The 16,811-nt window shown below is 29.6% G+C and overlaps 1 protein-coding gene across 4 annotated transcripts; it reads left to right on the top strand.

The window, feature by feature from the left end:
- Nucleotides 1-1,966: 1,966 nt before the first annotated feature.
- Nucleotides 1,967-16,723, top strand: LOC107912709 (pyridoxal kinase). Of its 4 annotated transcripts, XM_016841016.2 has the most exons (14): nt 1,967-2,120; nt 2,286-2,444; nt 7,788-7,922; nt 8,468-8,561; nt 8,717-8,821; nt 9,797-9,880; nt 10,352-10,425; nt 10,702-10,766; nt 12,029-12,092; nt 12,773-12,838; nt 14,142-14,198; nt 15,440-15,484; nt 15,568-15,621; nt 16,282-16,723. In XM_016841016.2, the coding sequence occupies exons 3-14, from the start codon at nt 7,842-7,844 to the stop codon at nt 16,420-16,422; spliced, it is 930 nt and encodes a 309-aa protein (XP_016696505.2). In that variant the 5' UTR covers nt 1,967-2,120; nt 2,286-2,444; nt 7,788-7,841; the 3' UTR covers nt 16,423-16,723. The 4 variants fall into 4 exon arrangements, with proteins under 4 accessions (XP_016696505.2, XP_016696503.2, XP_016696506.2 ...); XM_016841014.2 differs by lacking the exons at nt 1,967-2,120; nt 2,286-2,444 and adding an exon at nt 7,126-7,444; XM_016841017.2 differs by lacking the exons at nt 1,967-2,120; nt 2,286-2,444; nt 14,142-14,198 and adding an exon at nt 7,158-7,444.
- The last annotated feature ends 88 nt before the right edge of the window (nt 16,724-16,811 follow it).

Here is a 16,811-nt window from a genome sequence, read left to right as displayed (position 1 = left end):
GAATATTTTATATTTTTAAATTATTTGTCCATGTGCTATATAAGACAAATAATATCATATCAACATGAAATACATGTGAATTAATATGTGAATTGTCATATCAACATTATTAAAAATTTAATATTTTAATCAATATTTCTATTAAAAAATGATTTAATACTTTTTAAAAAATTAATCATTAAATTTAATTAAGAAAAAATGTTTTAACTCTTTATCTTATGTGATTAATATTATTTAGGATAAAAGACTATGCTATTAAAAAAAAAAGAAGATAAAAAGACTTTGTAGTCAGCATATAGTTTTGGAGTTAATATGGGCATTTAGTGTGTATTTAAAAGGTAAAAGTACTACTTATCATACAGCATGCATAATTATATATATAGGTCTTTGAGTCACATAATGTATGAAAGTTTTATTCCAGTTTATTAGTTTTAATATGAATTATATCAGATTTTACTCTGTGTATATTGTAATAGTTTGAAACTTATAGTTATTTGAACTTGTATTCATAATCATACTATATTTATTACACTTCAAAAACAAAAATGAGCAAAAAGTATCGTAAAGGCGTTTGTATTAAGAGTAAATTGCATTTTACCCCTCAACTCAAAAAATTGGCAAGTTACTCTCTATATATTAGATCAAAGAATAAACTGGTTATTCTGTTAAAAGTTTTATCCATTTCTACTGTTAAATACTGGACCTTGTACATTAGCATGAGATACACGTAACACACCATGTGTAATTGTCTGGTTATTTCGTCAACCACGCTAGCTTTTAACAATAGGAATAGATAAAATTTTTAACAGAAAAGATTAGTGTGCTCTTTGATCTAATGTAGAAGGATTGTTTTGTTCATTTTTTTGAGTAAAAAGTAACAAAATGAGATTTGATTTCTAATAAAATGTGTATCCAAATTATTTGTGCTTAAATACCTTAAATGTCAAGCTTGAATTATTCAAACTCAAAATAATTCAACTTTACATATTTAAGATCTAAAATTACATAATTCAAAATAATTCCAACGAAAATTCATATTCGAAATAACTCCAACTCAAAATTTAAAATTCCAAATTACTCTTTTTATAAATATATTGTTTTTTAACTTTTTCTTTGTATGTCAAAAAATAATTATCAAAATACTAGAAATTCTATTATTTGCGTATGCATGTGAAAACTATGTATTTAAAACACATGGATATGTTTGAAAAAAATATACAACAAATAATGAAATGCATGAAATATATACAAAATTAAAATGATAAAAATTAGGTTAAATTGTGAATAAAACAAAATTTAAACACATAAATAAATCATATTAAGAATACTAAATTAATACAATTGTTTATTACGGTGTTGCCATCAAATTTGAGTGTCGAGTTAACTTGAGATACTAATTTAATCAACAACATTATCACTGATGAAGGTAGTGAATTGTGCATATTAAAATAAAAAACATCAAAATAAAATTTTAGTTGAGAGGTAAATTTAAGGTTTTATTAATTCAAATGGTATATTTAAATCTTCCCATATATATTTTTATTAATTTTTGTTAAAATAAAAATACTAAAATATTTTTTAACGGTATAACTTAATTTAATTTTGAAAGAATATTTTTTCAATTTCTTTAATTAAATTAGCGCAAACTTAACTCATGAAGTGTTGTTTTTTTTTTATCTCAGGCCGATGACGTCAGTGATGGATGACGAGCTCCCGCTTTTACTTTTTGCACTCCAGGGAGAGAAATATAGAATCTAAAATCCAAAAATTTTCACACAAAACATGAACATAACCTCTGTTTATATTTCTTTTAAGGGAGAAAGCTATGTTTGGAAAGCTTTGTAAATGGAAGAGATGTGTTTTGGCATGGTAGATCCTGAGTTCGTGGATGATGGCTGACTCGGTTGTTCTTCAATACACAAAAAAACTTGAGACCGAGTCGTCGTCCAAGAACCCAACTCGTAGACTCAGACCATCACCATCCAAAAAAAACATGAACGAACAAGAAGAAGGGACAAAGAAGCTTAATGTTAACACATCAGCCAACCAATTGTTCTTTGAGAGCCAGTCAAGGGCTGACGAGGTCGGCCAGAAATGGTTCGACGGACTGGCGATTTAAGGTTTCTTTTATTTTTCTAAAAAATGTAGTATTTTTAGAATTATATTTTATTAATCCAATATTCCAAATTCAATAGTCAACACTTTGATTTTAATATATTGATTCAAATCCTATTACTTTTTATAGTTGAGTAATTGAGTTTTTCATTTCCTTCGTATCTTCCAAGCGCCGGCGCCATACCCATCTCCCCCACTCCCCAAATCCTGCAGCCAACCAGTGCCCCGACGCGGCCGTACGTCCGTAGCCTCTCGTTTGGTTGAGGCCGTGAGTTGACAAGATCCGCCGAGGATCTCTCAGGACCCGGCGATTTCTCCAACATTGCCTGGTATGTAAAACTAAACCGTTGGTGTCATATGATGAAACTTTTGACTTTTAGACATGGCGGCACTGTCTTAATTGCCTCTAATATTTAGCTTACGAAAACCTTTTTCTTTTTGGTGGTAACCTTAATCTTTATGTGGATTTGATTATCGTCAAATTGGGTTTTCATCTTTCATTTTTTCTCTTTTCTTTGTTTTTGTTTTAGATTCTTTGACCTATTTGAATCCAAATTTTGGTTAGGTTCATTTCGTGGAGGTAAAATTTGATCCAGATTAACATATTTAAACTTTATTTCTCAAGTAATAAACAAGCCTAAACTATCAACATACTCACTTTTATTTACCTCAGTTTATATTTTAGTCACTTATTATGTTATCGCGTGGTAACATTCTAGTCACTAAGCCATTAATTGCCATTAACGATATAACGGTAAGCTGATATGACATGTTAAATCATCATTTCAAATAAAAATTTTAAGTTAATTTATACAATCGATCCCATATTTTTTTATTTTAAGCAATTTAAAATTTTCCATTTATGTTCTTTTAACTTTTTTTTTCAATTCTCTTCTACTTTTTCCTCACTTCCCAATTTCTTTTAACGTACTTTTTTTTATATTTTCCATTTCTTAAAATTAGTCTCTGTACTTTTAATTTTTTTGAACAATTTAATTTTTTTTGTGTGAGGCGAGTTTGTGGACTAGTTTTAACAAATGGAAAATATAGAAAAACTAAGTTAAAAGAAATGAAGAAGAGAGGAAAATAGAGGAGAAGTAAAAGAAAATAGAAAATAAAAAAAATTGCTTAAAATGAAAAAAATATAGGGACCAATTGTATAATTTAATCTAAAATTTTTATTTGAAATGATGATTTAATGTGTCATTTTAGCTTTTCATTACACCGTTAATGGCAATTAGCGGCTCAGTAACTAAAATATTATAATACAATAACATAACTGACTAAAATGTAATATTTTAAACATAAATAAATAAAATGTAACTTGAGACAAACAAAAATGACCATTTTAATAGTTACCGTAATAAACAATACTAAACATACATTTTTCAAAGCTAAAAGTGCTTTTGATTTAACTTTGCTCCTAATAACATTTTTTATCTTTAATGTAATATTTATATTATGAAATTTATTTCAAATATATAATATATAATATTTAACTTTATAATATTATAATTTAATAATATTTAAAATATAAATTATATATTCAAATTAAAATTTACAAATAAATAATATTAAATTGTTTGTAAATATTTAAAATTTAAAATTTATATATTAAAATAATAATAAATTATTTAAAATAAAATATTTTATTTAGCAACAATACTAAACAATTTAATTTTAAATTAAAAATTTTAAAATTATTTTTCCACAAATTTTTTAAGAGCAACTGACATTTAGTTGATTATTTTTACGCATGAGTAGATAAATTAGGTGAGTCCACTTGTTTTTAAATTGAACAAAAATTTAAATTTTTATTTTAAATTAGAGATTTAAAATTTAAATATAAAAAATAGAAGTCGACTTGAACACAAGCCTTTCACCAATCTATTAATTTTTGTATTTTAAAATGGATAGGTTTTGAATTACGATGAAATACGTTCTAAGAGTTCATACTTTTCTCGTAAGTGGATATTTAAATAGATTTTGTAGTGTGTTAGAGTCGGGCAGTCAAATTATTAAGGGTTGCCTTTGAATTGGATTATTGAGAGTAAAAGTTTTAAGGTTACATATTTTCATTTAATCTTAACATTTTATTTTTAAAAATTTGATCTATTTATTTTTTGGATTTAAAAATTTAATATCATTAAAATTTTTCTATTAAATTTTCTATCGGCAACTCGAATTTTAGTAATAAAATTTTGTATTAAAATGAAAGTCAATTTGGGTAGTGAACATTCTTTATCTCATATTCATATTCATATGCATTACAAATCAATATCGAATAATAAATCTAATAGTTGAATTTGCAATATATAAATCCATGAAAATTAGATTGGATAATATCAAATGTTTAATTTTTTGTTATACTATATATATTAGGGATGATCGTATTAGCTACAATTTATTTTTAGATATATTATGGTTCTGGTCACATTAACATACTTAAATTTGAACTTTAATCCCTATACTTTTATTTGGTATAATTTGCGTTAGGTATAAAGTGTCTTTAGTCATATTATGGATTTGGTCCCTTACTATGTATAAATTTAATATTTAGTTCCTATACTTTTTTGAGGCAAAATTAGGTCTCTATACTATTATAACAACATTAGTTAATCTAAATAATTAACATTCTTAACTATTTCAGATAAAATGTCAATGCGGATTTAATCTTAAAAATACTCATTCAAACTCATGTTGATAAAATAATTTTTTTGTTGAAATAATATTCTTAAAGAAAAATCGGTGTTAGTACTTTAATTGTTAACAATATTGGTGGTTTAGCCTACTAATGGCATTATTAAAATATAGATATCAAACTACATCAAAAATTGAAATATAGAGATTAAAATTTAAATTTTAACAAAACTGAAATTTAACCATTGTATTATAATGTAAAAAAATAAAATAAAGCAAACACAAAGGTAGATTAACACTTGTCAAAAGGTAAACACTTTGGACTAGGGGTGAGTATTCGATCGAGTCGAGTCAAATCGAATAAAAAATTTTCGAGTTAGTTGAGTTGACAAATTCTATTTTAGCAACGGAACTCAATTTGATTTTTTTTCGAATTGAATCAAATTGAGTCAAAAAATTTTTGAGTCAAATCAAGTCGAGTTAATGAATCCTATTATTTATAGTTAATGTTGCGTTTAGATGAACCGATTATTTAACTAGCAGACAAAACACAAGATTATTTAACTATATGAAAAATATAATGATTTAGTCTTTTAACTTAATGGGTAAACATTTATCAAAACGACGTAGTTTTGCCTTTTAACTTAATTATTTTTAATTTTAACTTTTTAAAAAGTAAACATTTATCAAAGTGACGTAGTTTTGTCTTTTCTTATTCAAATTTTCGTATAACTTAAATTGTGTAATTCATATTCGAGTTAAACAAAAAAACTTAATTTTTTATTCGAGTTGACCCGAATAGCTTGATTAACTCAAATAACTCGAACTATTTAATTCAAAATTTAAAATTTTTTATCGAGTTTTTTGAATCGAATCGGATTTTGCTCACCTCTACTTTGGACATTACTTTAAGCTATGTGGTGCAAGGTAATCAATTCTGTTTCGGTATCATTTGTATTAGTTGAAATATTTTGTTTTAGTAGTAAACTTGAACAACAAATTTTAGATTTCTTTTTTGTGTAAATTCTAATTAATACTGAGCGGTCCAATGCATACTAATTGATTTTACCTATACCAATCAGTAAAAAAATAAAATTTGAAATATAAATATAAATGTAAAAATAAAATTTTTATTATTTATTTTAGATTTTTTATACAAATTTAAATTTTTAAATGACAAATTGTTATTGAAATGCTTTTATTATTTAATTTACGAAATAATTTTTTCCTTGTTTATTTTAAGTTTGTTTAATCTTATATAGTGAAGTTTATTGAAAAGTATTTTATATAATTAATGAGCATAAGATTTATTTAATTTAATTTTTGATATTTATAAAAAATTTTATATACATATATAATATATATATTTTAAAATATTGATAAATTTAAAATGATATGCGAAACAAACTGATATTAATACATACCAATATTAGATAAAAATGGTACATTCACAAATATGATATTTATTATCTTGCCTAGGGTGATAAAATGAAAAAAATATTTTTGGGTATTACTCGTGATTGGGTAAGGATCTTGATAATTTTTTAAATTTTAAATTCGAGTAATGTGAATCGAGAAAATAATATTGGAAAAGTTTTAATTCTTATTTAGATGTTTTATTCAATTTAACTGTAAATTTAATTAAACTTTATATGATTATCAGATAATAAAAAGTGTTAGATATATATTATTTTGATATTTATAGATCTGCCCTTACTTTTTCTAGCACCATGGAATCTCCACTATTTGTGAAATCCTCAACGATGTTGGAATCGATTTCAATGGTATCATGCATCAAAGTGATAGACATTCCTCTAGTACCCACATTTGAGCCAATAGACCCCTCACCCCTGACCCCATCTGTATATGTGTTTGTAGCCACCACCAGTTGCTGGACTTGTGTTCCCTAAATTAAATGCCGACGTGGGCCAAAAATACCGATGGATTTGTATCCAATAATTATTCCCATTATAACAAGGGCGGATCTCAAATCATGATAACTAATATGAGTTCTACTTGTCGGTCATACTCGGTTTACTAACAATGAAAAACTTTCAATGTGGTAGCTTTTAATTTTTTATTTAATTAAAAAATTTAAAATAATTTAGATAGCTTTTCCTTATCAAACTATACTGTAAAAGTTGAATTCGTATATAATTATATTTTTTCATTAGATATTAATTATAATAGAGTTGTTTAATCTTTAAAATAGACGTAGTTGAACTCTTTTTATATTGTATTTTTTCAATAGAGTAAATTTCTCTTTCTTTACTCGTAAATTTTCAGATAAAATTTATATGTTTTGGTTATTTTTACTATTATAACATTATATTTGTTTCAAAAAATAAGCCAAAGATACTTTGTAAAGTTTTATAAATTAAAAAAAAAAAATTACAAGTATTCACTGGGAAGTGAGAACCGAAAAAAGGAATCAGCTTCAACAATCCGTAATATTTTTAATTTAAAAAACCCAACCTCCCTTGTCCTAAAATCTGATGTCGATCGGAAAAGGAAAAAAAAAAACTCATATCAGGCCGGGACAGCTTGGAACTCGATGTCTTAGTAGAGTTTTTTTTTCTTTTTCATCAGAGTTGACATTGGCGTCCAAATCGGTCTAGGAAGCTGTTTAAGTACATTGGCCCTGCGCTGTGGGTGCATTCTCTACGCTCGACCTTTTCTCGACTGTGCCGTAAGAATCCCAGTGGAGAAATTAATTCTCCCCCTAATCTTCCCAAAATGCCCTTGCTTTTTTTTCTTTGTCTTTCTTCTCTCTCAAATCTCTAGTACATGGACGGAAATAACTCTTCCCTTTACAACTTATTTTGCCTTTTTATGATTTTAATTTTTTTTCAAATAATTAATATAAACTAATTAATAAATATCTAATTTTGATTTGGGCATTTTATTTATGACAAAAACTCAATATTTCACTGCAAAGATAATAATAAATTCATTGGAAATTTTTAATTTATTTAATTTATAATTTATCCTTTTTTGTTTTAGTGATTTGTATGATGTTGAATTGATTTCAGAATTTATTGGACTTGTCAAAGATCGGAACAGTTTAGCTGTTTAGGAAGTCGGAAATGGCATCGCCTCCAATTTTATCCTTGGCTCTTCCATCAAATACCGGTAGAGTTCTCAGCATTCAATCCCACACAGTTCAGGTACTTCTTCTCCTTTTGTTCTACTCTTTGCACTTTTTTTTATTCTTTGTTTGGTTGTTGAAAATGTTTAAGGCAGTATGATAATCTTGATTCTGTTTTCAGCATGATTTGTTTTTTTTTTCATCTGCGTCAATGTCTGTGCATTAAGAGAATTACATTTGTTCTTAGATTCGTACTATAAGTAGAAAATGCTCTGGCTTCGATCACTATCTGTCTTGTTGTAGCACTTAATATCTATCTAATAATTGTTTCAATCATCAAGAGCTGGGTACAAATTTTGTTTTATGTTCTTAATATATCGTGAATTACCTGTACACTGAAATATTCTTATCTATCTTTGAAAACATTTGGAATAAATTCTTGTTTTCTCCATTTTAACAATTAAAGGATCCTTGGAAGTTTACAAGTGAAGTAATTGTATGATTGGTTTTACCTTCACCTAATTTCCTCGTGGAAAAAAAAAAGCATTTCTATATTACTCTTTTGCTATTAAGTTCTGTTGTTATTCTAACTTAATTTCTTCTCTTCTTTTTTTTCCTCCTTAGGGATATGTTGGTAACAAGTCAGCAGTTTTTCCTCTTCAACTATTAGGATATGATGTGGATCCAATCAATTCAGTACAGTTTTCAAATCATACAGGCAAGCTGCTTATACTACTACTGGGAAAGTCTCAGAGTTCTGAGACCTGATATATGGAGTGCTGTCAGCTGTAAATTTGTATAAGTTTTGGTTTGGTGTTCTGACCAAAATACAGCATCTTCTAGCATAGTTTAATCTATCTGAAATTTGTGCAGGGTACCCAACTTTTAAGGGTCAAGTTCTAAACGGGCAACAATTATTGGATTTAATAGAAGGCCTTGAAGCAAATAATTTATTGTACTACACCCATTTACTAACAGGTATTTTATATCTGGTTGCTCTTTGACGATGACAGCTTCTCCGTGATATAAAATTCTCTAGATTGTTATAATATTCATCTATGAGGGGGAAAACAGGATTGTTATACAATATTTAAAAGGAAAAGGAACATATAGCTTTATTTACAAAGAAGAGAAATTCTCTTCTGTGTTAAATGAGTGGTTCTCTCTGGAATTATCTACCCACTATAGAGAAAGGAAACAAAATAAGTAAATAAGACATCCTATGTTGTGTATTTAGTAATTTGTGTCACAAAAAGGTATTCACTAGGATGCTTCTGTAGTGGATTTTTTTTTTTTTCATTCTTTTTTTTTTAATGTAGCTTTTTTAATTTTTAGATATTTGACTTGATACCGGACCCGGGGGGGGGGAGAAAATTGCATTTAAAGTTATAGTTTCTTATCAATGAATGTCTTAATGGTGTAAAAATAATAGTTTCTTAACAATTAATGCTTGAATGATATAAAAATCATTTTATTCTGGTCAAATTCTGATTTAAATAATCTCTTAATTTGTTTAGGCTCCTTTTGTTTGTTGACTTTTTTTCACTTTCTCAAAAGTTACTAAGTAAATAGAAATGGTATAAAGGCAAAATCATAATCAATTAAAAATTTAACAAATAACTAAAATGCAACTTCATTTTAATATATTTGTGCTTTCATTGGTAATTAATTTGAATGAGTTGATAATTCATCATTGCTTTGAGACATTAGAGTTGAATATTCTGGGCAGTTGTATGTTACAAATCATCTCTCAGAAATGTAAATGATATTCTTTATTTCTGGTATAGAAAAAGTTGTGCAGAACTGTTTGTTTCTATTCACTTGTTATTTCTCTGTTTCTGTAATCATCAAGCGAATTTGCTTTTTGTCGCCTGAAATTCATCACATTTCCATGCCAACAGTGTTAACTGTTTCAATATCTATTGCTTCATTTTTTTCATGGTGAATTTGCAGGTTATATTGGCTCTGTTTCTTTCTTAAAATCTGTATTGGAGGTTGTAGACAAGCTTCGCTCTATTAATCCAAATCTTACTTATGGCAAGTCTACTCTAATCTCCAGAAGCTATTGGACCTTATTTTAAGCTCGCTCACTTGCTTGCATGTGCTTTGTCCTTTTTGAAATAAGTTTAACTCATGATTACAGAAGATGATTTGTTCAAATCCATAACGATATAAATAATTGGCATTGTATTCTTCATCTTTTGTTCACATAATGTGAAACTACAAATTTGAGACAGAAATGTAAGTTTCAAAAATAACTAATACTGAAGGAACAATGAAATGAAAAAGCTTGCCTTGATGGATCTAGAAAAAAATTCCTCATCCTTTTTCTTTACTATATCTGATGCTGAATAAAATTCTTTCCACTTGGAGCATTGTCTGGTATTCAATAATGCTTGATATACACTGCCCACCCCCCACCCACTGTACACCCCTCACCACCAAAAAAGAAAAAGGCAAAACAAAGGGGATACCCTTTTTTTCTAAGACATGGCATTTTTTCTCTAGTTTGTGATCCAGTGATGGGTGATGAAGGAAAGCTTTATGTTCCTGAAGATCTAGTATCAGTATATCGTGAAAAGGTGAGTGATCAATCTTTGTCTGAAACCTTCCAAGTGTTCCTTTTCTATATCCTTTGTGCTGATTTGGTTATTTCATACTTTGATATACAGTAAACAATCAGGAATTGCTCTTTTGATGTATTAGTTTATTACACTTTTAAATTGGGAGCTTAAATAGCAGTAAATTGTTTATTCATATTAGAAGAAATATACATAATTATCTTGATGCACAATTAGTTGTTTAACTTATATAGTTGGAAACTTGTTAAACTTCTTAGTAACACTCCTTATGGTTAGGTTGTCCCAGTGGCTTCAATGTTGACTCCTAACCAGTTTGAAGCAGAACTGTTGACTAAATTGAGGTATTTTCGACTATATGATAAAAATAGTTGAAGTCCATTTGCTATGTTGTAAAATTCCATTGTCTGTATACAATCATGTTGTTTCCTTTTAGCTTACGCTTTCTTGGGAACCTTTTGGGACTTCGGTAGCTGCATGTAGAAGGCAGAATTGTTGATATCTTAGAAAATTTGAACTAAAATAAGATTCCCGAAATCTGAATTCTCAAGCCTTATATTTTCGAAAGAGCCGGATTTTTCAATGTTGTATTTGTTTATGTTTAATGCAATGCATCAGTATGATTTCAAGGCAATTGCTTGGTTTATCTTCCCCTTGCATGGCGCAAAAGACAAAATAGATACCATTTAGGGAGTGGGATAACTGGTATGGCTTAGAGTCAGAGGTCATACGAATCACTGATTATAGTTCATTGGGATGTCAACAGAAGCGTTTCTGGGGTTTCATATAGCTTCATTTACAAACTAGATCTTTTGAAGAAAATTTCATCTTTATAAACCATGAGATGTAGAGTCATGCTTTTTGACAAGTGGTTCTTCGATTTTCAGGTTTGGATAATTAATAGGAACGAAAGAAACCCAAAACAAGCAGTTCTTTCATGTATGCTTGATTGTAACCTTTCAGTTTTAAATTGTATCATTGTTGTTGTTGTTAGTATTATTATACATGCATCCGCCATTTTGATAATTGTCTGCTGGCAAAACCACCGGGTTCAAAGCTGAATCAGGATAAGCAAATTTTTAAAGTGCAAATGAATAGATTGTTACCAGAGAAATAGGACCATAAACAAAAAATTTGTAGGCTTATACGGCTATGCCCTCTTTAGCGATTATTGGCTTTTATTTACCCTATTGTGGGGTGGACGTGCTTTGAAAAAATGAAAATGCAATCTGGCCTGCTAGGAGTTGACATCCTTGATATTGGCTAAAAGGAGAGTTTCTTTCTTCAGGCATTCCAGAGACTGTCCAACTTGTTTTTTCTTGGGTCTAAAAAGAGGTTTTTGGTTTGTTTTCTTTTCAACCTGTATTCTTTTTCTTGTCTGTCTCGTAAGGTTGCACGAGAATGTTCTCTTGGTTATCTCTCTCTGCACCAAGTGTTCCTATATGTTGCTCTAGGATTTAAACCTTATATCAATTTTGCTTTGATGGTAATTTGTATCAGAATGGAGTTACTATTTGAGACCTCTGTCTTGTGATATTTCATGGTAGTAAGCCTTCTTTTGCTGCATCTTTCTGTTGCAGTTTCTTAGAATATATTGTTGCTGCAGGATTGGTTCTGAAACAGATGGTCGGAAAGCATGCAAGATTCTTCATGCTGCTGGGCCTTCAAAGGTTGTGTGTGTGTTTTCCTTCCTGCATTTTGTACCTATTCAAGGCTTAAAAATTTCTACACAAAAACCAGTTTTCTTAGTTTATTCTCCCTTATCACTATGAATCTAGTGTAAGGCTGAGTAATTTTTTTCTTTTCCATTGTTAGAACCTTATGAAAAAGAAATGTAATTTAAACTGGGGCAGATTTTCTGGCAACGGTTAAATGATTACAGACAGATTTAAGACTAACATAAAAACAAGTTAGGGTTTGATGGGATGTAAATCTGCTTTAGAGCTCATATCATACAATTTGAACTCAAAATTAAGTATGGAAATTTTCTTATTCCTAAAATGTGCGTAGAGTGTAGAGACACAAACATGCAGATGTAGATACTTGGAGAAGATGATAGTAGTCCGTTGTTCTCAAATAACTTTTGCAATTTGTATGGGAAGAAGGTAGAATGGGTTCTGTGGCTCATATTATGATTGGTGGAAAATTACTTTATAATAAATCTACTGTTTTTTTTTTTTTTTGGTGGTCTCTTGCAGTCCAGTTTTTCTTTTGAAGTCATAAGAAAACCTAGCAATATCTTTCTGTACATATAGAATTATATGGTTCATTCCACAGTTTAGCTCCTGCCTTTAGAACTTAGTTCTCATATAGCCTTCACACCATTTTCTGTTAATTTTGATTGTCTCAGGTTGTGATTACTAGCATCAATATAGATGGTAATCTTCTTCTCATTGGCAGTCATCAGAAAGATAAGGTAGTCTTTTGCTGAATGTGATCTGCTTGACTTCACATTTAAAGCTGCAGGTTCATTTAAAAATCTGTCATTTGTATCTGGTGCATTTTTTAAACATGTTTCAGAACTGAGAAGGTGTAAACAGACATTTTTTTCATGAAATTTCCGCTTCTTGTTTGTGTTAATATTTTGTTATAAAGATATATATTTGGTTAGAGGACTGTGTCCTGATTTTTAAGTGTCTTTCCTAGTGAGTTGAAGATTCAAAGGAGGGCTGAATATTTTGTATTCTGTTGACGAAGGAGTGACACTGTAAAAGTATAGGGTATAAGTTTCTGATATTTTGTTCTGAAATAAGGAAGCATATAATGGATTTTAGGGTTAGCATCCTACCAATACCATCTGTGCTACCATAGAATTGATCATTGTGGGTTCATTATGATAAAAAGATTAAGGATATCAATATAAGACTCTTAGCTACCATGACTCTAGTAGGTATTAAGAATTTCACATGCATGCTTTATACTGAGAAGAGAAAAGTGGTACCTCCCTTCACTTCAACTTGAATATCTGTCTCACTGTATCTGTACGCTTAACAGGATTTCTGCTTTCATAAGAGTAGATAAAATTTTCCATTACTTTACCAACATGTAGAATATCACTTCTTTTTCATAAAAACAGCATTGGTTTGGTTGGGCCACCCTCTAGCTTTTGTGAAATTTAAAGAGTAAAATTAGAGAGTAAGAAATAAAGTACCTCATTCATAAATTTGTACCATTTACAAAGTGAACTTATTCGAAGTTGAGATATTTCCTAATTAATGTTATTGCAATGCGGTGTATGAAGTTTGGCTGAATGAAAATGACTAGTTCATATTTATCATTGATTGCTATTTACCTCCAAACAGCACTTGTATAAAAAAATGTATTTGCTACTCTTTTTGATCCTTTTTTTTTTTTTGTTGGGTTGGGGGGGGGGGAGGGGTTAAGAGAAATAAACTGTTGCAGTAAATGAAAGTGATTCTTTTCTCTGTACCAAATGAAATTATAAAATCAACATTCAACTGGTAGAATTTATGGTTTTTGCTTCTGATCACACTCACTTTAAATTTTTTTTACCCTGAGGTAATGTTTGACTCCAATATGATTTATAGATTCATAAATATCTGCAAAATATGCAACAAGAAATAAGTTTGCTTTGTTTTTTATGCCTTTTTTTCATGTGTAAGTTAATACACCCTTTAGGTTGGTTATTTTGTCTTATTCTTAACTGGTCAAGCCTGCTGACAAGCTTGTCTCCGTTTATTGTGGTGTTGGTTTGATAGAAACAAGCTCCTGAGCAGTTTAAGATTGTCATACCAAGAATTCCTGCATATTTTACGGTATGCGAAGTTTCCTGTTGTAAATTGAGCATGAACCTTTCCATATTTTGAGAATTTAGTCTTGAGGCTATTCTATCTTGTTTTTTGCTCACCATTCCTCTTATGGTTGTTTGTGTTGATACCTGGGATTGTTAGAAAGCCTAGTTGTTGCTGAGTTTTGGACCCAAAGTTTGACCTTAAACCAGTGCTTTTCTGACACTTACTTTCATCCTCTTACAAACTGTTTATCCAGTTATGAATAAAAAATTAAGAAAGTACTGTTACTTCAGCTTTTATACCTAATTTTGTTAAAAGCTACAAAAAGGCAAAAAAACAACTTTTTATAAAGTAAAAACATTCAATTAAATGAACTACTGGCTTGCTTCTAAAGTTTGTGCAATTCAATGAAAACCAGAACATTTGGAGGGAGGTGCTACTAGTTTTTTGTACACATGGACCCTCTATCGTCTTCTGCCTACACAAGATTGGAACTTCAGAGCTTTCGGTTTAAGTCTTGAAATCAAATCTTTGAGCTGCTTTGAAAAAGGCCAAAGTATAACCATTTGTTATGTGCATAGCATAACAGTTTTATTTTAAGCTGTTGTGAGGAAGTGGCATAAGACAGATTCAAGGAATTGTCTACTCAGGCTTTAGTTTTATTCTTGGGGTTGAAATAGACTGAAGATTCTGGGATTGCGATGACAGAGTAGTTTTCTGGATTAGTAATTGAAGCAGCATTTTGTTTTCCACAATTTAACCAAACTGCTATATAGTAATGACCTCTACTAAGATTGCGAACCCGGCATTTTATATATGGAAATTGTATCCTTGAAAGAGCCACGGAGTATTGGGTTAGATAGTAGATCTCTAGACCTATTAGGGCCATTATAGATATCTGCATATGTTCCCTTGATATATTACATTATCGGTGGAACTTGAACTCCATATGGAATATCTTTTAAACTTTCTGATAATTTTTTAACTCTTGAATAGTACAAACTAAGGCTTCACTACTACATGTGCAATTAATCCTGCTAGAAGGCTTGGTCATCCACTTTAAAGAATTACTTAAAAGAAAGAAAAATGCATTTCAGTTGTTCCCTCTCTTTTAGATCATGAAGTTTCATAAATTACGGTCACTTCTGCTTGCATGTGAGCTTTATTTGCGACTATAGTAGGATATTGATGTTCTGTTCTCTTTTATTAGTTGTACTTCATTCTTCGTTGGAAATTATGTTGATGAACATCCAAATGTTTTGTAGGGAACAGGAGATCTAATGACCGCACTTCTACTTGGGTGGAGTAATGTAACTTTCTTGTTTTTACTCCTGCCTTGAAATCAGTATATTAAAGTATAGTTTCTTAGACATATGCCTTTTGCTCTGCTCAGAAATATCCTGACAACCTTGATAAGGCAGCAGAGCTTGCAGTGTCGAGTTTGCAGGTATTGATTGTTATAATCTTGAGGGTTTTTTCTTGTATCTATAATCAGAGTAACATAATGCATCATTTATATCCTTGCGAATCTGAGTATTTTAGTGTTTGACTTGAGTAGCTCGTAAGCTTAATTGGATTTTTTATTTTTAATATTTTTTTATTATTAATTAGTTCTTTAAAAAAAATTTCTCAACTTGAAATAAATAATTGAGTTTGAAGTTAAGCATGAGAGTCATACTTATTTTTTACCAGGTAAAAGACTTAGTCAAACCTAATCAAGTGAGCTCAAGCAGTTTGACATTTTTCTTGAATTAAGCTTAAGCTTTAAAAGTGAAACTTCATCGAGCTTGAGTCTATTTTCAAGCCTTGAATTTGAAGTTAAGCTTGAGCTTCTTATGGTTTGAGCTTGACTCGACTCGATTTACCCCTATATATGAGGGAAAAACTACCTTTTATCTTGCGCAGCTTTATTGGAACGTCAACAAATTAAGCTCAAGCTCCTTACAATTTGAGGGTTTGATTTGAACCTCACATATGAGGGCAAAGCTACCTTTATCTTGTGCAGTTTGATTCAGCATTTTTAATCAACAAAACCCTTGCAGTTTTGTTCTGAGTGAATGGTTTATGTTAAAAATCATATTTAATTCATGTTTCAACTTTCATATAGGCACTTTTGCAGAGGACATTGAATGCCTATACAAGTGCTGGATTTGATTCAAAATCCAGCAGCTTAGAGATTCGGTTGATTCAGAGTCAAGATGACATCCGCCAACCAAAATTGACATTCAAAGCTCATAAATACTCCTGAAAGCCAATACATGATGAGTAATCCGTATTGAACTACAATAGTCCTCTTGGTTTTTTGTAAAAGGTATTTTGCTACAAGTTTATATTATCGTGTTAGAATAAATAAAAGAGATAATTAACTAATAAGACTCTTGGAACAGTGAGTACATTAGAATGTAGTTCTTTGAATAGCTATAGATATAGAATAGATATTCTCAGAAGCTGAATTTGCGATATTCGCCTTTCACTTCGAAGAAAATTTCAGCATTCTTCAGAGCGACTCATTTTCCTTTTAAATATGTTATAAACTCTTGTTTTTATGATTTGATTTTTCATTGAGTCAACTGAATTTCAGTTTTGCTTGGAACTTTAAGTGCATTAGTATGTAGTACTTTCAATATAGATATTCCA

This window comes from Gossypium hirsutum, chromosome A11 (genome assembly GCF_007990345.1).
Source record: "Gossypium hirsutum isolate 1008001.06 chromosome A11, Gossypium_hirsutum_v2.1, whole genome shotgun sequence".
NCBI lineage: Eukaryota > Viridiplantae > Streptophyta > Magnoliopsida > Malvales > Malvaceae > Gossypium > Gossypium hirsutum.
The sequence above is the reverse complement of the archived record's forward strand: the minus strand, read 5'-3'. Positions and strand labels throughout refer to the sequence as shown.

What these genes read in the sequence shown, in the direction of transcription:
- LOC107912709 (XM_016841016.2), top strand. Translation starts at nt 7,842, where the DNA reads ATGGCATCGCCTCCAATTTTATCCTTGGCTCTTCCATCAAATACCGGT. An exon ending in TAATCCAAATCTTACTTATG is followed by an intron (nt 9,881 to 10,351) that starts GCAAGTCTACTC and finishes TTTTTTCTCTAG; the next exon opens with TTTGTGATCCAGTGATGGGT. An exon ending in GAACTGTTGACTAAATTGAG is followed by an intron (nt 10,767 to 12,028) that starts GTATTTTCGACT and finishes TTGTTGCTGCAG; the next exon opens with GATTGGTTCTGAAACAGATG.